This window comes from Macrobrachium rosenbergii, chromosome 43 (genome assembly GCF_040412425.1).
Source record: "Macrobrachium rosenbergii isolate ZJJX-2024 chromosome 43, ASM4041242v1, whole genome shotgun sequence".
NCBI lineage: Eukaryota > Metazoa > Arthropoda > Malacostraca > Decapoda > Palaemonidae > Macrobrachium > Macrobrachium rosenbergii.
The window spans coordinates 43,326,963-43,351,624 of record NC_089783.1 but is presented as its reverse complement, the minus strand read 5'-3'; the positions used below and the strand labels follow the sequence as shown (position 1 = coordinate 43,351,624).

The following is a 24,662-nucleotide window of genomic DNA, read 5'->3' as shown; positions in this document are numbered from 1 at the left end:
GTCAAGCAGCTTGGGGTTATTTCGATGGCTCTGTTGAGTTAGTCTGCTAATACCGTTTCCTTGTGCTGCTTCATTTTGTATTTATTTATGCTGCTATTTTTGTTATACCGCCTTGGTATCATATTATTTATATTGCTTGAGGGTTCATGTTACTTAATTATTGATTATGTTGTAAGCTACATGATGTTTGTTGAACTGCCCATGCCTATGTTTTTGATAACTTTTTTTTCATGTTCATTTGTGTACTGAGTCTTTATCTTTTTCTTTTTTTTTGATTGTTGCTGCTGTAATGAGTTTAATTCATTTGTATAATGTTCATTTTTATTCTAATTGAACCTTGACTCAACTGTACATTATGTAAATAACTTAACTTTGTAAATAAATTAATTTTAAGGTAACTTTTTCGTTTTGTTCTGCTCCTCCCTCCTTTGTTTGTCACCTCTCGTCAGTCATTACAGCCCAATTGCTTGTTTATTTTGAAGAACCTGTTGATCTCGAAAAGCGAGATCATAATATTGGCGACCTTAGGCCAGGATTGGTTCTGTTTTGGCTGGCGGGGGTGTGGCAGCATCGGGGGAGAGTATTCTGTTTGTAAAAAAAAAAAATTTTATTGAAAATTTTTTTCTGTTAGGTGGGGAGGTGTTAGGAACAATCGTTTGTCGATTGTTCCCTTGGTGGATTGTTGCCTCCTCTGCTTTTGTTTGTTTTTCGTGCTGGAGAGTTGACGTCTGTCATGGAGTGCTTGACAGCGTCAGTCAGGTTCGTAGCAGCAACGAATCAGGTCCAGGTAGCAGCAAGCCAGCTGGAGTAGCAGCCGCAGGTATCCGTACCTGAGTGTCTGGTCTTGACAGCAGAGAGTTTCTTAAGGACGAGATGGTTGCCGTGTCGGCTCTGTCACGGTCGTCGTAATTGGAGGAGGACGTCAGTACGTTTCTTGGAGGACGAGATGGTTGCCGTGTCGGCTCTGTCTTGGTCGTCGTAGATGAAGGAGGACGTCAGTACGTTTCTGGGAGGGCGAGATGGTTGCCGTGTCGGCTCTGTCGCGGTCGTCGGTACTGGAGGAGGACGTCAGCACTGTGTTTGAGGACGAGATGGTTGTCGTTTCGACTCTGTCGGAGTTGTCCTGCAGTGTTCCTGTCAAGCAGCTTGGGGTTATTTCGATGGCTCTGTTGAGTTCGTCTGCTAATACCGTTTCCTTGTGCTGCTTCATTTTGAATTTATTATTTGTTAATTATGCTGCTATTTTTGTTATACCGCCTTGGTATCATATTATTTATATTGCTTGAGGGTTCATGTTACTTAATTATTGATTATGTTGTAAGCCACATGATGTTTGTTGAACTGCCCATGCCTATGTTTTTGATAACTTTTTTTCATGTTCATTTGTGTACTGAGTCTTTATCTTTTTCTTTTTTTTTGATTGTTGCTGCTGTAATGAGTTTAATTCATTTGTATAATATTCATTTTTATTCTAATTGAACCTTGACTCAACTGTACATTATGTAAATAACTTAACTTTGTAAATAAATTAATTTTAAGGTAACTTTTTCGTTTTGTTCTGCTCCTCCCTCCTTTGTTTGTCACCTCTCGTCAGTCATTACAGCCCAATTGCTTGTTTATTTTGAAGAACCTGTTGATCTCGAAAAGCGAGATCATAATACTACACTACTGCTTAACTGACCTCTCTTCAGTGCAATGTGGTACTGTACACTGTATGCCACAAAAATGTGCATAAGACAGAGAACTATGCAGAAGATGCAAACTTCAATGTTCTTGAGTGATTTGATTTATGAATTTTGGTCTACTGACCTGGCACTAGAAACATTAGGTTATTCAGTAACACAATACAATAGAGGAATTACTATCATTAAAAATAAATATAAACAAGTAAAAAATGTGCTGAAGTTTCTTCGGCGCAATTGAGTTTTTTGTACAGCCGCTGCAGCATATAATCAAGGCCAACGAAAATAGATCTATCTTTCGGTGGTCTCGGTATAATGCTGTATGAGCCGCGGCCCCATGAAACTTTAACCACGGCCCAATGGTAGCCTATCTTTTATAGCTTCCAGAAGCATGATTATGGTTAACTTTAACCTTAAATAAAAACTACTGAGACTAGAGAGCTGCAATTTGGTATGTTTGATGATTCGAGGGTGGACGACCAACATACCAATTTGCAGCACTCTAACCTCAGCAGTTTTTAAGATATGAGGGGGACAAAAAATGTACGGACAGAATAAAGTGAGGACAGAAAGACAAAGCCGGCACAATAGTTTTCTTTTACAGAAAACTAAAAAATTAATTACTAGTTAAAAACAACAAATTATGTTTACTACAACTAAATATCATAAAACATCTCAATACTGTATCTTTAATATATTACATTACACTATTGACATCAACATCATCTAAAATTTGCTCTACAGCCCCTAAGGTGTGGCTTTGTCTTCCCTCCTCAACAAACTTGGGACAGTCCATCAATATGTACTCCACGGTAAGGGGGATATCACAAAGGTCATACGTATTTTGGAGTGGAAGATAACTACTGACATATCCTCTTCCTATAAATACATCAAATACACTGTCTGTGTATCCTCATTCAAGATTTTACCACCAGTGTGAAAGAAAATACACTGGATTAGGCTATAAGTGTTACATTTGAGTTTAATGTAGAATGTCAAGTACAGTATATACCTGAAATACAGTGCAGACCTTTCCAGTAATTAAGTGATTATTGTATTATTGTTCTCCAAATACATTTCCAGGGCAAACTATCATCCATAACAATAGCAAATCAAGACAACTAGAAGAGGATTTGGTAATTCAGGGTAATTATTTTATCAATTGGGGCACTAGTATTACACTTAAGATTTTTACTGAAAAAATTCCTAGCTTTGTGATCTCTTATTATACCAGCAATGACCATCTGTAGTACATATACTAAGTAATAGTGATATTAAGAACAGAAGCAAGTTCTCACTCTCTTCAAACCATTAGTGGGATTATTTCAACGTAAATGAAAACTAGGCAATATTTTTTTTTACCTTACATTAAATTGAATTGTGTACAATGGCTGTCCATATTGTTTATGTTACCTAATATCAAAACTGATTTTAAATTTAATAAACATCAATTTAGCATGCCAATTCATGAAATATTTGCCCTAATTGGCATTAATGGGCCAAGTAGGCTAGCCTACTCTCTTCCTGCAGACATTCACTAATCTGAGGTAAATGAAATGCACTGAATAATTTGACTGCTTTACACAAGAAATTAGCCACATACTATAGTAGTTCCTTGTTATGTATTCACATAAAACGCTTCTCCATCTATGTCTAAACTTTAGGATAGCCTAAGCTAAGAAATCTTTTACTGAAGCCTAGGGTTGAATACACACTGCAAAGTATATTTAGTACTACCTATAGTGTGCTGCACTTTGATAAATTAAAAGGGATAGAGAGTCTGAAAAAATTTACTTCACTGAATTATTACACCACTTGACATTTGCTACTTGTTGATGCTTGGACATACACATCCAATATATGCAACTGTTAACAGTGACCTGCATTCTCTGTATGCTGGCTATTCATCAGGGTTTGATTATCTTTTATTTGTGTGGAATGATATGAGTAAGGTTTTTATACAGAATTATCTGTATACTCGAAAAAACAAAATCAAATTACTTCAATGTGGCATTATTTTTGGTTTGAGCAATTTACTATAATCCAACAATAGGTATGATTTGCTGTAATTTGTTATTATTATATTTATTATTCTGCAAAGTCTGTCACTTATTAAATATGATGGGATTTAGAAATGTTAAACAATGACAGAATGGTACAGTTAGTTATAAATGATTTGTTTAACCAGACCTCTGAACTCTTTTAGGGTTCTTCTCGGGCTGTTATGCTTGATCTGGTCATAGTAGTTGCAGCTTTGGGTGCTTTATTAACATCCTCACTTCCATTCAAGCCTACATGGGCATGGCTCCAAAATGAGACGGGTATATTACTGAAACATATTTCAATATTTATAACATGTAACTACTTTGTGTAGATATATAATCTTGATGTTTACCAGAAAAATAATCCATATGCACAAACTGTCTGTTTTCAAGTTTGTCCATATTTTATAAAAATACTGTTTTTTCCTCTTCTTGAAATTAAAAGATCATAATAACAGTAATGGTACAAATTCTATGAAAAAAAAATGTTCTATAAATACAATCCATTCAAGATTTAAGCATCAAACCTGTCAAATCTAATTTTTACTGAGAAAATGTTTATTCAAGAACATGATGGTTTGTAGCTTATAAATCAGTTAACTGCAATACAGTACTATACAAATCTCTCATAGTTATGCTCTTATAAAATCATACTCGATATTGGAACAATAATAAAAGTTCTGTAAATTAAATAACAATAACTATGAAAATATTCTTAGAATACATTAATCACATATTCTAACAAGAATGCAAACAAACCTGTTTTATAATATTAAAAATACTATAAAATTATAAAAGGCTTACTCACAAAATGGAATTTAACAGTAACATTACCTTTGTCATCATCCTCCAACAGCTGCAATACTCACACAGGGAAATCAGATAACACAAGACAAAGGTAGGCTGCCTACAAAAATTGCTATACACTGAATCTAGCAAAAGCCAGAGCAAAGCACTGCTTAACATTTCACTTTCATCATATCAACTAAACACTGCTCAGCATTGCCCAGATCTGATGCAAGATTTTTTGTTACTCTATTATCATCCAGTAAATGACAATAACACCAGCATTTTCTGCCAAGATAATTTTATATACAGCAAGAAACAATTCACATAACAGACAGGTAAGTAGAAATAATGACCACATGTCATAGTAAGATCTCAAAACATTATGTACAGTATATATAATGAAAACATGTAAAGATTGAAAAAGCACATGGTGACAAATGCAAGAGAAACAAATAAGAGTTGAAACCAACATTGCAAAATCAATTCAAATGATTGGCTACCTGGATAGAACATGCATTAGAATTAGGGACATGTCAAAAAGCTGAATTTTCAATCATCAGGTGTTTCCTTACCAAGTTCAAAGTATTCACTTACTTGGCAAAGTTTGTACTTATGCTTGTATAGAAATAAAAATTTTGCCTCATCATCATCTTGCAGTCACCCACAACTACTTTATATATTTCAGGAACAGCAATTCCCCATCACAGAAAAAGGTGCTTCCGTAACTGGCTACATAAATATGCAGCAAATTCAGTTACATAAACCCAAAAGTCTTCAAAAACCTACATTTAAAAAAAAAAAAAAAAAAATATGCTGTTAAAAATATTAGGCAATGAGAAAACTCATTATATGACAACCAACATTTTCTGTTATCAGTGACTGGTGATTACACAGGATATTTGTATCCCCTTGCTCATATCTGTGGATGTATAAACATACAACCTTTAATCCTAAAACACAATAAATGTTAACATGAAGCAAGGGTAAAAAAGAATACAATATAAAAAATATTTCAGTCCCACAATGCAAATTATATTTCAGGATAGAAACATGTCAATCCCATACAAATAGGCATCACTTTTTAATTGTACATAGAACTTGGTAAAACAATAACAATTCATTCACCTTGCATACATCTGTACAAGACGTGAAATTAATAGATTCATAAGGTTGAACTTGGAAAGCAACAGCAGCCACATGAACAGGTATGTACATAATCACAGTAAAAGAAGAAAATCCCAAGCATGCAGACATTTAATAACCACACACTGATACATTCATTTTTTATACCTGTACCTTGGCTGACTGTGCAAGATTCTGTGTTAAGAAAAGAGAAAGAAAATTTATTAAGAACTCCAAGGAAATTTTTCTAACAATCTTACGATGACTACGCCCAAAAACACATCAAGCAATTAATATCTAAGGATAACACCACAGACACAATTTAAAATAATTTTTCCTATCCTAAAGCCACAATGCTTCCAATCTCTACAACACCAACATGAAGAATCCTATTAAGATACTGGATACATATCACATCGTGGGTGTCAAACCTTTTCTCTTTCTTTCCTCTTCAAGGAAGCATCATCATCATAGAGTATTTTAACCACACAACTGAGACAAATATCTAGGTTCTCATTTGTGGCTCGTAAGTTTCGTATTTAAATGATGGCCAAAAATTCTGATAAAGACTGGAGTTGGAGTAACGGAAATACATATATATAAAAAAAAAAAAAGACAAGAAGCCACATAACTGACAGCTAGAGAGATGCTGCAAATAACCTTTAGCATTGCCAGTACTGCATGACATATACTACAGGCTCTATCCTACCTACAGGGGCTTTAGAGAGAAGTGATATACAGTATAAAACTGCAACTTACTTGAGCCCTACAAATGAACAAGAGTTCCCTTCTGGAGTTTATAAAAATGTTTTATGCACTCAACAAAATAGTGCAGAAATCCATACTGAATCTGACACTGGGTGGATTGTTAATTTAGAAATTAACAAATTCATCCCTTTTAAACAAGTGTCGGCACTACGACCCTAATCCCAAGCTGCATTTTTTATCTGCAGTTATACTCTAATGCATGAAAATTCTCACCAAATATTAAAGCCTTACAAAAATAAGATATGAGTAATAAACACCAAACAAAACTAAGATATGAGTAATAAACACCAAACAGCAATTAGTTATGGGTTGCCAAATATTATAAATGCCCTTAGACATTAGTCTGTAAGTATATTTTTCACCTGGAAGTCATAACCTTTAAAACATGGATGCTTCAGAAAAAAAACAAGACTGCAGTCAGTGTTACAACCATCCAATAACTAGTTAACCAAAGATGAATGTCATACATAAAGCAGACACTTCCACACTCTTATATGCATTGATTGCATGATTCTGCAATGAAGTTTCAGCACCAGTGGCACAACAGTCCTTTCCACTCATATATGATATGCTGCTGTGCCAATTACTTCCATCTTGTACACAATTCCTACGTATTAAGCCTCTTTGGTTTTAACACCTTAATCATCCCATTAACCCATCATTTTCTTGCTGTCTCTCCCCTGTCATCCTAAATCTTACAGGTCATACATCCTGTTCACCAACTCCATCTCTCACTTTGCATCACCATGCCAGCTCTGTTACTTCTCAAAAGTTATCACCTTTCAAACATTCTATTCTTCCTCTATGTATCACAAACATTCCCCCTCAGAAACTTCCTCTTCTAATTTTTCATTTATATGCAATACCCACATTTTCTTCCCCTACAATCCAACTTTTTCCTTTCTAGATCTTCTACTGCATAAATTTTGAAAATGCCTTGATACTTTCCTTGAATCACCTGCCTTGCAATTCACCTCTCTTCTCATTCTACTATCATTTCACAACAAAGCATCAAAAGACTTACTTGAATCAGTACTTCCATTCATCTCATATTTAATTAAGCTATCATCACTGCTTCCCTCACAACCTTACTCTTTTAAACTGATCTTATAATCAACACTTCAAATTATTACCAGTTTCTACAACTGCTGCTAACTATAATGAATGTCAAGTGCATCATCCATAAACATCAGTCATTCTACATTGAACTTGTAACCCATTCTCTTCTCAAGCAAGTTATATTTTCTATATTTTCTCTCATTAGTCCATCGAGGAAAATGTTCAACAGCCATGGATATTTTTCCCTTTGTTAAAGCCTGAAAATTCTTGCTGTACTGAAATGCAATATTTAATTCTCATCTAATTTATTTCTGCACTAGGAATAACAAAAAAAGTTAAGTTTTAGTTACAGTGGAATGAATCTGCCATGAAGCCTATTTCTATTCACATAAGGCCTGATGAAAAATAAAATACATTTGTAGGGTACAAAAATACTTAAAAAGTAACAGGCATTGTTGCAGGTGAAATTTTAAACAAATTAATCGTATGTTGATTAAGATATGAAAAATTACACTACTAAAGCCTAATTAAACTGAAACTTGAGATAATCCCATATCACATTCAAAAAGAGTAGTACAGCATCAACTATAAATGCACTGGAGAGCGATGGCCACAACAGTTGGTGACAAATACCACACTGAAATGACATCAGTTCTTTTACTCTTGATGAAAATCACAACCAATGGACAAGGAGGGGTGGGAGGGCTTTGTATCATTTTATAAAAAGTTTTTACAGAAATCTCAAGAGATAATAAAGGCACATACTACTCCTTCACTAATGGAGAAAACTACTTTTTATGGAAACAGACTGAAAGCAAGAAGTGATTTACTCCAACTGGATTTACCATTCCTGAGAGGAGATGAAACTTGGACCCATCCCATCCATACACCCACACCATGTGTTTTAATTATCAAGAGTTCTACTTCTGAAGCTGGAAATTATACTGAACAGAGTGGCAAGGTTTATAAAGGGTTTTGTACCTTGGGATACGATTAACCCCCTTTACTGTCTGAGTTGGATTGGCTCCCTATCAAAGCTAGAATAATGTTTAAAATATGTATAGTCTACACTTGGTGTCCAAAATATTTTAAAGATTTGTGCACAATGAATGGAATCAACACAAAATTCACTACAGAAGGTTTCAAGTTATTCAAGCTACGATAAGTAGGTTTTAAGCTATCTGAGATAAGACAAACTTCAAATGCTGGTTTTAGGCCCTTTAAATTTGCAGCTCCAAGACTATACAATATGCTCCCTCTTCAAATCAGAGAGACTGAAAATATTATCTTTAAACAAAAAATGGATGAAGTGTTATGACAGTGGAGATTTGACAATTAATATGGGGTATGCTGAATAAATCTCAAAGAAAGTCCCTGCACTGCTGCATACTTTGTGGGTCTCACAAAGCATCTTTGATGAAGTGGGACCACAGGAAAAAAAAAGAAGCTAAAAGTAAATTGTAGGAGAATCTAAAACAACAGTAGATGGTATAGGGCATTCAATATAAGAATAACATCATTACAAGAATGCTCTGAGGACTGCTGGACTGAATGATTAAGTTATGTAAGGCTAGGGTTAACAATTTACCTCATATTTACTTTGAAAAATTACTGTATACTTCTGACAATGTGATGCTAACATAGCAGCAAAATAAAATATCCTCTTCAAATATCTGCAGCCTTGCCCTATAACTCATGATTTAACAGCATGCTGAGAAAAAATGAACAGGCAAGCAATTAACCATTTCTTAGTTTGCTTACATGTAATTATAATCATACTAGAGTAATTTGTTAGAGCAATACAAAGTCCTGATCAATTACCTAGGATAATGAAGATTTGTTTTCAGGAGTTGGGAATCACTGAAACTCAATTCATATAAGGTATGGTATGTTTTTAACAATAAACAACAACAGAATAGATAAATTCAAGAACATCACACTACATGAGACACAAAAGAAGATACATATTGCCATATGGCCTCAAATTTGAAGAGAACTAAAAATATCCTGATATTTCATTATTAGTGCACTGTATGGTATCAAAAGACAAATGCATTAGCTATACACACTTTCCATACCTTAATGTGAGAGAGATGGTGATATTAACTCCCCAGTTTATACGATAATCCTTAGAAATACAACTGTTGAGGGAAACTACTCTCCAAGTAAGCTTTCTAACGTACTATTGATAAAAAAGGTATTTTTTATATACTGTAAACATCTGTAATCTATACAACTTATCATTAAGAATAAAAAAGTGATTCTGGGTCACAGATTTGAATATCTGCAACAGGGTAGCTCAACTTAACTGAAACACAGCAACTAATCATTCAATATATAACTAAACTATGATAAATAGTATAATATTTCTGCAAAAGATTAGCACACTTCAATTGATGGTACCAATAAAATGTCACTACAATACTAAATGCATTCTCAATTCAATGGTCATTGTTTGTATACAGCATATAAAATCACATTAAATCTTCTGGCTAAATAAAACAATTCTTCTCTATAATAACAATTCCCTATTCTTCCCTCAGTAATAGCAACTCAAGAAGATACAGTCATTTACCTTTATAGAGAATTATATAAGTCATTTACCAATTCAGTAAATGTTTGATATAGCACAGTTTTGATTTTAAGAAATTTAGGCTGCCAAGCCAAGCACTGGGGGACCTTCAGTCACTCACTGCCTTAGACAGTGAATAAAAGGAGTTGGAGTGGTTGAACAGTAAGATAAAGAGATCCAGAAAATAAAGATTAATAAAGATTAAGTACAAAAAAACCCCACAATTGCACTAAGAAGCAATAATTACGAAGGTTGGATGCAGCTGGGTGCCAAAGGGATGCTGCAAGTATCCTTTAGAAATGCCTAGATTACATACTGTGCACTATTAGCTCTAAACCTCTACTATAACCAAACAAAGATATCTAAAAAAACTTCCCTTAATAACAAGCTTTTCCAAATGTAAGCTATGAGGCAACATAGTAATAAAAGATGTGCAATGCATGTAAAACCAATAACCTATGTGTGGTTAAAAATATCAAGTATTTTTGGCAACAAAAATAACCTAACAACCCTAACCTTACCTTTGCTGACTGTGCCAAATTCTGTGTTCGGGTATCAATAATATATCCCCTCTTTTCACGGGCAAGGACACCATTCAACAAGCGTTCATCTTCTTTGCATCGTTTACCATTTGCTGTTATCAGGGGCTGGCCACTTCGCATAAGTACTGCCTATAAGAAAAATGCACTTATACATCATTTAAGCTATGTAACAATGCTGAGTTGGACAAATCTTAAAAATAAAAAAAATTCATACCAAGTTGTATTGTACATGCAAATAAGCAAAGAGAAAATTTACAATAAAACACAATTTGGGAAAGCATGCAATTGGACATTTTAATCAATAAATCATCAGATATATAGACACTGACCTACTGTTTCATGAATTCTCAACTATATTATTCCAAATTACCAAAAAGGTTCATCTTTACCATTCCCTCATGTCGATATGCTAAAACAGGAAACCGTCCGGCTTGCCGAAAATTAGCTATTGCTATCAAATCAGAATCTTCAACACTCTTAGGTACTACCACAGCACTTGGGTAAGATGAGCAAACCTGATGGAAAGTCATTATATAATTTCAACATTTGTAAAATAACTATGCTTTATATTCTCAACTAATCTTAATTTGCAGTAAAACACTATACAGTAATGATATCAAGATTTTTTATAGTGCAACACAGATGCCAAATAATTATGACTACAGATGCAAAAGGATACAAAGCATCAAACAACTCAACTCACTTTATAATCTTTATTAACATAAGATATTCGCCAATCATCCCCAGGTTGGATTAATCGGGAAAACTCTGATTCCGTTGTAAATGCTGTCCACCCATCTTCAAGGACAGTGTACATGGCACGATAAAAGAATGGATATTTCAAAAGTGGATCCTCTGAAAAATAAATACAACTTTAATCACAGTACAGTACTCAGGAATATCTAATTCATCAGTAAGAGAGTAACCTGTCTTCCACTCAAACTATAAAAATGAGAAGTAAACAATCTTTATATTGAATTTAAATCTGTTATAGTCCTAAAGACTACTAATTTTCATAAAAGGAAAGCTATAACCATTCTCAATATTTTTACATCCAATTTTCATTTTGTGAGGTTAGGTGTAAAATGAAATCTCTAAACATTCTAATGTACTACAGTATTCATTTTCAGCCTGATTTCCATCAGGTTTGAATTTTCATCTATGCTCTTTTTCCATGATTTTCTGGGCTTTCTAATTGGTCTTCATCCTGCTGCTTCCATATTCAATACTTTTCTAACTAACTTTTCTTCATCCCCTCTCATCACTTATCTTTTTCTTCTCAACTTAATTCTTAATTGGGGTTGCTGTTTTTTCATTCAACTCAATTAAATTCAATTCAATATTTTTTTATATGCAACTACAAACTATAAATCATAAACACGGGGTGAGTCCAATTCCACAGGCTAATTTCTCCTGGATACATTCACAGCACCATGAAAAACACAATTCTGCAAGGCTTCATGGGGCAAATTCTTCATAATGACCTTAGTTCCCATCACCTCAAACTCTCCCATCCATGACTTTTCTCAATTTTTTTTATTTTCAATGGCCAAGTCAAAGGAAATCTGATCCCTATACCATTTAACATCACTCAATTTCCTCCTCTTATTCCTGCTTCTTGGCTCTTTTACTTTTATTCCTGATTTTAGCTGAAATAGAAATGACACCTCCTAATAACTAAACTGTTTTGCAGAATATGGAATTAGGAAACAAAGGTGACTCAACTGAATGTGGTAACTGCAGAGGCAATGCACTTACATCAGTTGTAATGAAAATATTCAGTATGCTTGTTCTTAGCTAGCTGAAGGGTACTACTATGGAATGTTATAATGAAAAAAGTGACTGGAGATGAAAGGGAAGTTTTTGATTGGAGTAATGATAAAAGTCGACAGGCTTGGAATATGCAGGTGATCCTGTTTTATTAATCAGCAAAGCACCATGATATTTATAAAGCTTGCTTAATAAAATGCATCACATATCTAGAAAGATGGGACTTTAAATAAATCTAAGAAAAACAGAAGTAGGGAGAATACAGTATCCCCAAAGAGATTAAATAACACTGGATGGAGAAATGATTAAGTTGGAATCATTTAAATATTTAGGAACAATGATATCCAGTACAGGTTCTGTAAGTTGGAATTTATTGAAAACTAAGAGACAAATAAAAAAATGGGCATGGAGAAGGAAAAATGACCTAAAACAGGTTGCATTGATTTGTCAGTTTTAAATATATGAGGCCTTATATGCAATCCCTAACTATTATGCTGCAAAGCACAAGTAGTAAGTTACAGACTGGAAATCAGCTGACAGTTGTAATAATGGATACCACAGCGATATAAAGTATACTGCCTGAAAAGGTAGTCTTTCTAAAAGAAAATTAAATTAAGATTTATAGATACAAAAGATTATCATTAAAAACTTAAGAGGTTTCTAAGATCAAAACATATAACAAAATTTATCATAAAAGATGGATGGGTCTTAGTCAGCCTGAAGTAATATTCATTCACAATGCAAGGAAATAAATGATGTTTTAAGAAATTTATCCACAAACCAGATCCTCAAGGTTCAGTGACACTCTTGACTACAGGCATTACATAATTAACCCAATTTTCCATCATTTAATTATAATGCCCGATAACCCAAAATAAAATAGGAAAATACTGTACATATAAATATTATGTGGCAAAACTATAAACCTCACATATATTTATTACCTCATATGTCAAATTAGGGCTTCATAACATCTATAAGACACTCACCCACACGTATTAAATCTTCTATTGTGTCTGCAACTTTAGCAAATTGATCAGCCCCTATCACATCTAGCTGCAATATACGCAAGTCTTTGCACTTCAACCACAAAGTGCCACCAGTCATTCCTTGCTGTCTCCTTTCCACTGTATCAATGTTGCTATGCAGGAGCTGAAAATATAAAGAACTAAAATGAAGAATACCAAATTAATATGAAATTGGGGCACTCAGCCTTACACTGGTAATTGGTACTTGGTACTTGTAAAACCTATGAAATACATAAAAAACTCATATCATCAAAACACCAAATAAATATACTATAATTCAACTCAAAATTATTTTAAAATTTAATTTTTTCAATCTAACTTTTTAAAGTAGAGTGTATACATAGTTTTTAAACATACAAATCCATTACTTTATATAAACCTTCATATGAAGTGGCTGTCATCTCCAGACTTACCCCACTACCTGGGTTAAGTGTGGATATGACAGCCAAGTCTTCCTTTCTGCATATTCCACCAGGTCCCTGGATGTCCCAGTGGTGGAAAATAATCATTCTCTATGTAGTCTGAACCAGCTGCAGCTTGAATGGGTTGGGAGGAGGGCAAATGTTTTTAACATATTACATAATGAGTTTGCATATAAACAAAATTAATTTTTAAAAATCAGATTGGCTTCCACATACCCCCATTATTTTATGAGCCTGAGTAGTTAATTATGTGAGACGTCATTACCAAAAAATTACAGAGCCTGAAACCTGAAAGGGAGCTGGGCTAAGGAACCCTATTGAAGAAAAAGGTTAATGGACACAACAAGTATCTTGAGGCTTAAAAGAAGTCAGAAAAGGACTGGGTCTTATTGCATGTGAAGATATACCAATGCCAGAAGATTCCCAAGATGTCTAAGCCTAAAGGTCAGAAGATGCATTTTGCTAAGCCATATCATAGTCATAGATTGTACTCCAGCTGTGCATGAAGGTACAATAATGCTAAGAAAAAGCAAAAAAGCATACCATTTCCATAAAACATATCATCTGATACTCCAGACATCCACCTAAATGTCAAAAGATGCATTGAAAGAATAAGAGGATGATGAATGTACATTGTTACTCCCATTTTTCAGACCAAGGCAGGGCTTGATCTGCCACTACTAAAGGGGCCATTGACAAAACAACAGGGGACTTTCATGTAGCCATATTAAGGGTAGTATTCAAACTCACATGAAATTTAAAAGCAACTAAAATTACTATGACAGTGACCTCATGAACACTGACTTTTAGATTGGATATCTGAGCTTCAGATATGGAGGAATAAACAGATTGTGTAACTTTCTTCAGCCTAAAAGATACAGTATTCTCAGTAACACATTAAGGATCTTACAGGGAATAGGGAAAGAGTTTTCTTATAAGACAGCAGCACAGACTAAGTTTCAAGTACAATAGCTGTTCCTTCATTCACATTCTGAGAGTAATTTTTTCTGTTACTGTTAATATACGTGTGTGAAAGAAGAGTCCTCAGTTCTATTGGTGACACTTGCACTGCCAATAATCATTCCTTACTTGGATCATAATGGATCATTACATATTTTTTAGTCATGATATCTTTGATTCTTTTTATACTGCTTTTATTATTCTATTCCACTCAGAATTTTCAGATAATAATTTATTCAGAGGACCTAATACTGTTAACATATTTGGTACATATTTTCTATAGTGATTCACCAACCCCAGAAATGACTGTAGTAATTCCATTTTGTTTTGTGGCTTCAGAGCTTCTATAACTGCATGAGAAGTCTCCTTTTCCATTTGCAAACCCAGATCACTCTAAACCTTAAATAGGTTACGGAGGGTGACAAAGTCACACTTTGACCTTTATAGTCAAAATCAATAATCTGACAATCTTTGCAATACTCTTTTCAAATTACCCAAATGTTCTTTACCATCTTTTCCCATGACAAGGAAGTCATCCTGAAGACATCTCCCATCTAATTCATGTACTTTATCCATTACACTTTGAAAAATGGATGGCACAGCTGAGATACCAAATGGTAACCTTTGATAGTGACAGAACTGCAAATGCACATTGACAATTAAAAATGCAGTAGAGCCCCGGTCCTTGACACTAATCTGTTCCAGAAGAAGCGTCGAGATGCGATTTATTTGAAATCCAAATAAATTTTTCCCATGAGAAATAACTGAAAAAGGATTAATCTGTTCCTGACCACCAGTCATTACCCCAACCTTGTCTTTTTATACAAAACTATACAAAACATTACATAAATTACAATTAGATAAGTTCAGAGTTAACTTACCGTCTTACCGTATTAGACGCACTTTTTTCATTTTTAAATGCATACTGTATAAAAAACTGGCCTACGACCAATGCGGCCGTATTACCAATGTTAGACCGAGTGCCATAGGCTAGGCTGGGTAGTCTATAGGCACTACCAGAATGAACTGTAATGGGTACACACAAAAACTGTTGTTAATAATAATAACATTGAAAAACAAGCCTGATTATTACAGTAAATTAATAAAATATTAAAAATAAGCCAAATTATGTGTTATCATAAACTTAAGAAAAATTGCCTAAGTTACATCAGCACTACAGGCAGTCCCCGGTTATCTGCGGGATTCCGTTTCTAAGGGTGTGATGATAACTGAAAATCGCCACTAACCGAAAATCGGTGATTTCAGCTATTTTCGGGGGTTATCGGCGCCGAAAAGCGCCGATTTTCGGTTATCAGCGCCTCTGTTAGGTATGTATTGGCGCCAATACCCAATTATCGGTGCCGATAAGCAGAAATTGGAGATTTTCGGTGCCAAAAATTGCCAATTTTCGTCGCTAGACAAGCCCCATAAAACCGGATCACTGTTAGCCGAGCCCGCCGTTAACCGGGGACTGCCTGTAGATAGCTTGTGGCATGAGCGGATGTAAACCATGATATGGTGGCATATCATGGTACTAATTACATAAACGTTGTTTACGTTCAGCATTAATTTATGGTAAAATTTCATACAAAGTCTACTGGAATAGTGTACAAAATCACTGTAAAACATCTTTCAATAAATGTTATGATACCCTAACATTTTTTTCTCCATAAAATATCCTTGTAAAATAGGGTGCATCTTCTATGATGGCAAATATATTATGGTAATCGTTTTTATATTAGACATAAAAGAATCATCTTAATTTCTACAATACTGTATATAATAATAATAGTGACAAATAGCAGCATCTCTTAGTTAACCTAAGGCTAATCTCTTCTTTACCGAGAAGCTTAACATGGTGTTCACTATCGAACAGCACATGTAAACATTGCATTCGCTACAGAAATGCACACGTGTGTCTCTGTCTAAAAAAAATCAAGCATGGGACCCTGTTGCATTGTAACACTTTCTCATCTACAGTATATTTCAGAGATTACACTTGTTTCCACATTAACAGTACGTGCTATATGTACTGTACTAAATTTTTATCATCTACTGTACTGGAACACAGTTACGTAATATCCAAATGTCTGAATCTAGATAGCCAGCAATGTTTTGCTTCATCATACACCTGGCAGTAATGGACACCTCTGATGCTCTTTGTTTTGCTCTACACCCTTCAAACCAAAATCTTAAAGAGGCCTACCACCTTTGTGTACTGTACCCGGTGCTATGCAATATTAAATGGGTAAAAAAATGGAGTTTTGAGGGAGAGAGGAAGTAACCCTACACAGACAACACGAAATCTTAAGAGGTCTATCACTTCTGTGTACCTGGTACTATGCAATATTAAAGGGGTGAAAAAAAATGGAGTTTTGAGGGAGAGTGTAAGAGCCGATGCTGTCTCTTCCAAACACGTGTGTGTTCGTCAATCGTCATCCATCGGAGTGGACAGGACAAAACAGGAGCGTCTCGTTTTCTTTCTCTACAGGAACGTGATTTCAACCATACAATATTTCGGTCTGTTTCTCCCTAACCATTGTTGTCTAGATGTATGTACAATCACCACTACTTGCATTGCCACGCAAGCATTCTAATCATGTACTCATAATGTTCTAACGAATCTTCTGTATCAAACTGTGTGTATGTTTCTGTGTGTGAAGACGCCAAACATCTCGCCATTTCACATATATTATGCTACTGCATTGTATTCATTAATCTGTCTTGAATCTCATGCAATTGGCCATATGTAGAATTTCCTGGCCTTTCCATTGATATATGTTTCATCACTGTATGTTAATCATGTCTCTCAATAACGCCATCTGTTTGTCTGCCGACAAACACAGATGCCCGAGTCTGTACCTCTGTTTTTACCTGTCTGTGTGTAGATGCTACATTACAGCTCACACGCGTCAATAACATTTTCGAAGATTCTGTTCATTAATCTCAGTAAGGAACTACCAATAAACCAGTCAACACCCAGCCAGTATGTCACTCAATCCCCAGTCCTTACAAGAGAGGAAGTAGTCCCTATAGAGACAACACAAAATCTTAAGAGGCCTACCACTTCCATGTACCTGGTACTATGCAATATTAAAGGAGTGAAAAAATGGAGTTTTGAGGGAGAGAGGAAGTAGGTATCCTACACAGACAACACAAAACCTTAAGAGGCCTACCACCTTCGTGTACCCGGTACTATGCAATATTAAAGGGATACATAAGAAAACCTGAAATTAACTCATTTTTCATTTTATTACTGTACTAGTTGGTATGAAATACTTAACGTAATTAGTAAAACTAGTCTATTGTACACAAAAGGTAGGGAATGTTAATTTTTTTAGACATGAAGACAAGGAATCCTTAATACTAGCACAATCATATAAAGACATTATACTGTACAGTATTGTACATACATACATGTTGCTACAACTACACCTACATTGAAATTACACTATGTACACGTTGCTACACGTTGCTACAGGTACAGTAATTTCTTCTCCTCTTTAGTAATGTAGGTCCTCTTTGGCATTTTCTTCCAAAAGAAGTTTGTCTCATTGCAGGTGAAGATCTGATACACTACATAACCATTTTCGTCTACGAACTGTTGAAATTCTTTTACATACTTTTCTGCAGCTTTTTTATCAGCACTCCCTGCCTCCCCATGCCTTACACTGTGGATGCCACTTCTTTTCTTAAATCTGTCGAACCATCCCCTACTGGCCATAAACTCATGCTCGGTACTTCTACTTGATCCAGCTCTGTTTTTCATGAGGTCAGCATGCAAATTTTTAGCCTTTGCTCAAATCATAGTCTCTGATACACAATCACCAGCAATCTGTTTTCCATTTATCCATACCGATGATAATTTCTCTATTTCATCTATTATGGGAGGCCTCTGTTTAGTCAAACTCGTAACCCCCTTAGCAACACTAGCACTTTTTGTAGCCTCTATGTTCTTCACAAATGTGCTTATGGTGGACCTAGGTAGCTTAAACTGTAATGCTAAATCAGTCACATGAATGCCTCTTTCATACTTCTCAATAATCTCCTTCTTAAGTTCTATTGTAGTTCTTACTGTCTTTCTCTTCTGTTTGTCAGCAACGGCTGTCTTGGGACCCATGATTTAATGAAAATGTGGTGCAGAATGCCAAAAAAACTGATACAATACCTGTACAAGCATGCACTTCTAAAAACAACAGCAGCAGTGTGTGTGGGCTTTAAACACTTTTAAATATGCGTGAGAAGTTCGCCACCAACAACACCAACTAGTGGCAGCTGACGGAAACACTTTTGTTTAAAAACATCATATGATTCATCGGGTTGGATTCCAGTTTGTTGTTCGAGCTTCGACGCAAAATTTACTCGAAATTTCACGTCGCAATCTGATTGTGTCAAGTTCTGGTACAGTCGAGGACCAGGGTTCTACTGTACTTCAGTTATTCATTAACAACCATTTTGTGAATTTTTCACCCCATTCATGTCACTAAACAACTCATCTGGGTGTGGTATGAGATGTTGGAATACCTGAACAGATTAATGGTTAATTTACAATCTCCCACCAATCCTAATTTTACCATTTGGTTTCTTGACTGGCCCAATGGGAGTAACAGTCACTATAATCAATTTTCTCTACTACTCCTAAGTTTGGTAATGCTTTCTTCCCCTTCAATCCTTTCTTTGATGGAAAATCTGGGGATACTACAAGATCATGACTGTGTGTATACAGAAGAATGTGTGAAAAACTTGTTTTACACCATAGAAGCTCAGTATTCATTACTTTTCTCCAAGGTGGCTGATCAAATTACAGATGTTATGTTGAAGGTTAGTCAGCTTTGTGTAACCAAAAAAATTTGTTTTAAATCAAATGCAGTAAAAATTTCTGTTAACAGAGATAAACAACAGAACAGTGATTTACAAAATTCACTTACCCACAATTCCTGAGGCTCATCATCCCTTGATGATACAATAAGATGATGACCAGTGATGCACAATGTTCCATCCAGTTTAGGATGGTGAGGTCGCTGCAGCATCACACGATCGCATCTTGAAATTCGTATCAACTCAGCAAATTCCATTTTTCTGCAACAAAAACACCTTATAACATTTCTTCAAGATGAAAAAGCACTTTCATTTTAATATGAACAAATATTCTCAACTTTTTAATATTTAAATCATAGATAATTATGTAATATCCATATGCTAACTTTCAACAACGATATCAGCCTTGGGGTAAAGTTATGATACTATGGTCTGCCATTATATAAATTATCTTAAAGTTGGTTCATATGGATATTATACTAGAGTAAAACCATTGGATTTTATATTTCATCCCAACCTTAGCTAAAAAGTATGTAACTATCATTTACAGGGATGCATCCTAACCTAACTTTAACCAGGGCATCAGATCCTACCTAACCTAGGGGGTTGGAAAAGGGGAAGTAGGGTGGCTTCCCTTCCCATTAATATATGGTACCCTAAGAGTTATTTTTTACCTCAATTTTTTTTTTTTTAGAATGGTCTTGTTCACTTTGAAACCTGGAATTATTCAAGGTGGTTGTACTGCTATTACTAACAAAATGAAGCAAGTAGGCTTATATATCACCATTACGCCTACCTGACTGTCTTCACAAATTGTACTTGAAATTTACAGTTCCATCATAGTTATAAAGTAATCAAAATATTTAAAATTAATTTTCAGATATTACAATAAAAATTTTTAACTTTCAGTGGTTATATTATAATAGAAATTTTTAACTTCTAGTGGTTACAGGCAGTCCCTGGTTAATGGAGGGCTCGGTTAACAGTGATCCGGTTTTATGGGGCTTGTCTAGCGACGAAAATCAGCAATTTTTGGCGCCAAAAATCGCCGATTTCTGCTTATCGGTGCCGATAATTTGGTATTGGCGATGATAGGCCTACATACCTAACAGAGGTGCTGATAAGCGAAAATCGGCACTTTTCGGCACCAATAACCCCCGAAAATCACACCCTCAGAAACGGAACCCCGCCGATAACCGGGGACTGACTGTATATGTCAATCACAAAATGTTTATTAGCAAATGTAAACCAGTAAAACTTTGTGTAAAAATGGTTTTGTTCATTTCCCCTAGGCTACCATTGCTTTCAGCAGCACAATCCATCTCTTAATTAATAACAGGGAGTCACAATACATCTCAGTTGAAGACAATTCAATGAAAAAGACTCATTTTCTGCAGCATGCACTCTGTTTACCCCAAGGTGGCCTACAACCTTGAGAGATTATCAAGAGCATATTGGGATGTTAAAAAATAAATATAAACTGAAAAATCTGTGATAACTTGCAAAATGGTATACTTTTAATTAATTTATATTTTTCATACAGTAATTTCAAAATACTGGAACCCCCTTATATCCTACAACTGGAGTTTTTGGGTGGTGGAAAATACAAGAGTGTGATAACAAGGATTTTATTCTAACATCCCCATGATACTTCTAAAAATCTGATTTCGAGTAAGGCAAAGTTTAACGCAAGTGTACTAAGTAAATAAGGGCCTGATAGTCTACGTTAGTGGGGAGCAGATAAGGATTCAGTGTTTAGGCAGTGTCTGGTTGGGAGTAGTTAATCTAAGTTGAAACTCTTTTATTTGAATTTACTGTGCTCTGAGTTAGATTAGGTGGGGGATACAGGGAGCTTCCAGCGAGGGAATGACCAGCCCACTAAGTTATGTCGCAACCCTATTTATTTTAATTCACAGTACTCTAGGTTAGGTGGTAAATTTTATTCTAATACCACAACCACTCCCATGACAGCTGTCTTCAGGACCAGCCCTATGGGTGAGAATGTTAAAACATGAACAAAAGATGTTTAATATTTTGGTAATAGTAAATTTATGAAATATTATGAAATTTTCATATACAACATATTAAGAAGACTTTAGAGCACAGCATAAAAACTCTAATATCAAATTGTGATATTAAAAAAAATACTGGTTAGGTTAAGTGGGTGTTTCCCCCACCCAAAATCCCATGTGGTCCCCCTCAATTGTAGGATGGAAGATGGGGTCAAGTATCTCTAAAACTGTCAGTTTGGTAAAGAAATAAATTTCAGAAACGTTCAAAGCACAAAATACAACATAGGCTAGAATGTGATTATAATTTAAAGTACAAATTTATCATCCACTATTGGGAATGAATTTAGAGTTGAGGGTCAGGGACACTGTAGACCTTGTAGGCATTTTTAAAGTGGGCATTTCAGTGAGAATAGGCTATAACCTGATTAGATTTACCTTTACCCACCCTAACCTTGGACGACGTGTCCTAACCTGGCGGGGGAGGGAGGGGTGGCTTCGAGCCCCCTGGACCCCCCAAAAGAAATTCATGACCCCCTAGCCTACTCTGTATTCTACCTCGCTCTTGTTATTTAACCAACAAGGTGCAGCACGTCGCTAAACTTGACGCTTTATATGCTGCGTAAAGACGATGATGTTACTGACGCTTATTTTCAAATATCGCGGTAAATTTAGTCCCTCCTTATCTCTGTTTGAGTGACATCAACAGTCTCACCAGCCATTCAGCCCACTATTGAACATAAAAGATGCAGATTTCTCTTAATCATAGGTATAAAAATAGCAAAATTGTAAACCTTCTGTCAGCCCGGGGGGCGGGACCAGGGAGGCTTTTGTATCCTTGAAGTTAAGCAACGGTCGAAGATTTTTATAATTCTTTGTTTATTTTGTGAATTTTGGAGATAGTGGCTTTTGATGATGATGCTTATTCATTTTCATCAAATAGTGGTATCGAGATAGATAATTACAATGACTGTGATGACAGTAATATTGGTTTTAAAATTAGTGTGCACAGGATAGTTAACATACACACATATACACCCATTCAACCAATTAATAACTGTTGTATATTTTTTGTACTTTTATAGGTGTTTCTTGAATAGCTAAGGAGTAAGATTGTCATGAACAAAATTTGAAATTGTCTCCGAAAATACTGCACAAAGCATTCCAAAACTAAAAAGTGGCTTTTGAAAAAATGTTTTCTTTCCAAAAAAATATTCTTTTTACATATAAGTTTTTAAAACTTATATTTAAGTGGCATCCCCCTAGCATCTCTTGGGTTAACTCCGTAAGGCTGAGAAATTAGTTTTTCACAGCATTGCCCAAAATGGTCTGGAACACGCTTCGTTACCTTGATCTGTGATGGTTTACCAGAGCTAACCACTGGTCGGATCAAGCTGTACCCTAGGCGACCACGATTTGAAGAGATGTCGTATGTAAGGCCGAAAAGATTATTAATATCAATTAATGTTCACAAATCTCTATAAATTACGCAACCTGGAATTCTCTAACGAAAAATAAATACGGCTTACTTACCTCTAAGTAATTAGGTGTAAACAAACTGCAATGCGAAACATCAACACACCCCCAATGGACCAGCTGATTATTGACAGGTTCCGCAATAGACTTATGTTTACTAGACACGGCCAAGCTAAAGCTTTGGTCTTCTGTTATATTACAGAAGAACATTAGGGCGCCATGCTGTTTCCATACAGCTATATAGTTACAATAAAACAAAACTGTTTTTAAAGATGTTCAATGAGGATTTCTGGACATCAGCTTAGAAATATTTTCTTTGTGGATAAATACCTCAATGAGTGTTCTATTAAAAACATGCAGTTAATTATGTCCTGAGTAGAGTGGAGTACTCCAAGTCAATCATAATTTCCAAAATTTTCAACTTTGGATACTACAAAATGTACAAAATAGAGCAGCAATATTAATAAAGTGTGTCTCATCTCTGTTTAGAATATTGTACTCGTGTATTTTTTTAGTTGCTTTGGCTGCCTGGCAAAAATATAATAAGATTTTAAATGTTAAAATTCATCAAGTTGTCAAAACTGGATTTTAAAAATATTTGAAATATTTGCAGTGCATAGTGCAGCAGCAAATGAAGTCAACACAAGAATAGCTACAGATGATTTCATGTTATCTGGGCCAAGGTGCACTTCAAATTTGTAGCTCCACGATCCCACTTGATATTGGGAGGGCTGAAAATAATATATATTTCCCTTTTCAAGAAAAAGTACGTAAACGTTCGTATTTTCTGATAGTGTGAATTTGACAATATGGATTACGCTGCACGAATGAATGCACATTTGTTTACAGATAAATGAATTTGTTGGTCCCACTTAGAGCCTACGCAGCACTGGGACCGGAAAAGAAGCCTACTACTGTATAAGTAAATTTCGGAATGTGTTTGCAAACGAATATCTCAGTATTACACTCTCTTGCAAGATGTACGGAAACTTGCATATTTAATAAAATATTGATGTATATAGTGATACAATAGGAATATCAACAATAATAAAATGACTGTTACTGCTGCCGAGGCTAATAATTATTACCTGTTTTAGAACATTGACAAAACATTGACATTGACAGTTAACATGGTCTCGGATGTTAAAATAAAAACTATTGGTGGCATCTCTGTCGGTCTTAGGCCTAGAAATTGGAAATGTCTATTCAAAGTTTCTGATTCTTCTCTGGGGGTCTTTATCTGTAGGTAGGATGTTAAAAGCGAAAAATGATCAACACAGACAAGCTTCATTCGCCTTCGTGAAAAAATGGCTTTTAGAATAAAAAAGTAAAAAAAATAAACTTATAAATAGGCTAAGTAATATGAACAATAAATTAAAAAGAATAAGAAACATCATATACGTAACCTGTAGTAGAGACATGGACCTTCAGAAAACTACTGCTAAGAACTGTTTAGTGTACTATAAATATTTCCGTTCCAGTGACAATTTCATTCAATTCTGAGTTCTTTATTGAGTTTCTTCTGCAATGTGCAGTGTCTCTCAAACACTGGTGATCATGAGCTTCCACTCTATTTTGTTGCTTTCCATTTGTATCAGCCATT

General features: G+C 35.1%; 1 protein-coding gene across 6 annotated transcripts in view; it reads right to left on the bottom strand.

The window, feature by feature from the left end:
* Positions 1 to 23,260, bottom strand: part of LOC136828834 (myotubularin-related protein 9) — a 36,256-nt gene extending 12,996 nt beyond the window's left edge. For 2 of the 6 annotated variants that reach the window (XM_067087097.1, XM_067087098.1), the window contains exons 1-7: positions 23,117 to 23,249; positions 19,685 to 19,835; positions 13,336 to 13,498; positions 11,280 to 11,431; positions 10,966 to 11,091; positions 10,556 to 10,705; positions 5,804 to 5,830 (exon numbers count right to left, since the gene is read on the bottom strand). In XM_067087097.1, the coding sequence (XP_066943198.1) occupies positions 5,804 to 5,830; positions 10,556 to 10,705; positions 10,966 to 11,091; positions 11,280 to 11,431; positions 13,336 to 13,498; positions 19,685 to 19,831 (765 nt within the window). In that variant the 5' untranslated portion in view covers positions 19,832 to 19,835; positions 23,117 to 23,249. Of the gene's footprint in view, positions 1 to 5,803; positions 5,831 to 10,555; positions 10,706 to 10,965; positions 11,092 to 11,279; positions 11,432 to 13,335; positions 13,499 to 19,684; positions 19,836 to 23,116 lie in introns of all 6 variants that reach the window. The other 4 variants (XM_067087101.1, XM_067087102.1, XM_067087100.1 and 1 more) reach the window with 3 other exon arrangements.
* Positions 23,261 to 24,662: the final 1,402 nt, after the last annotated feature.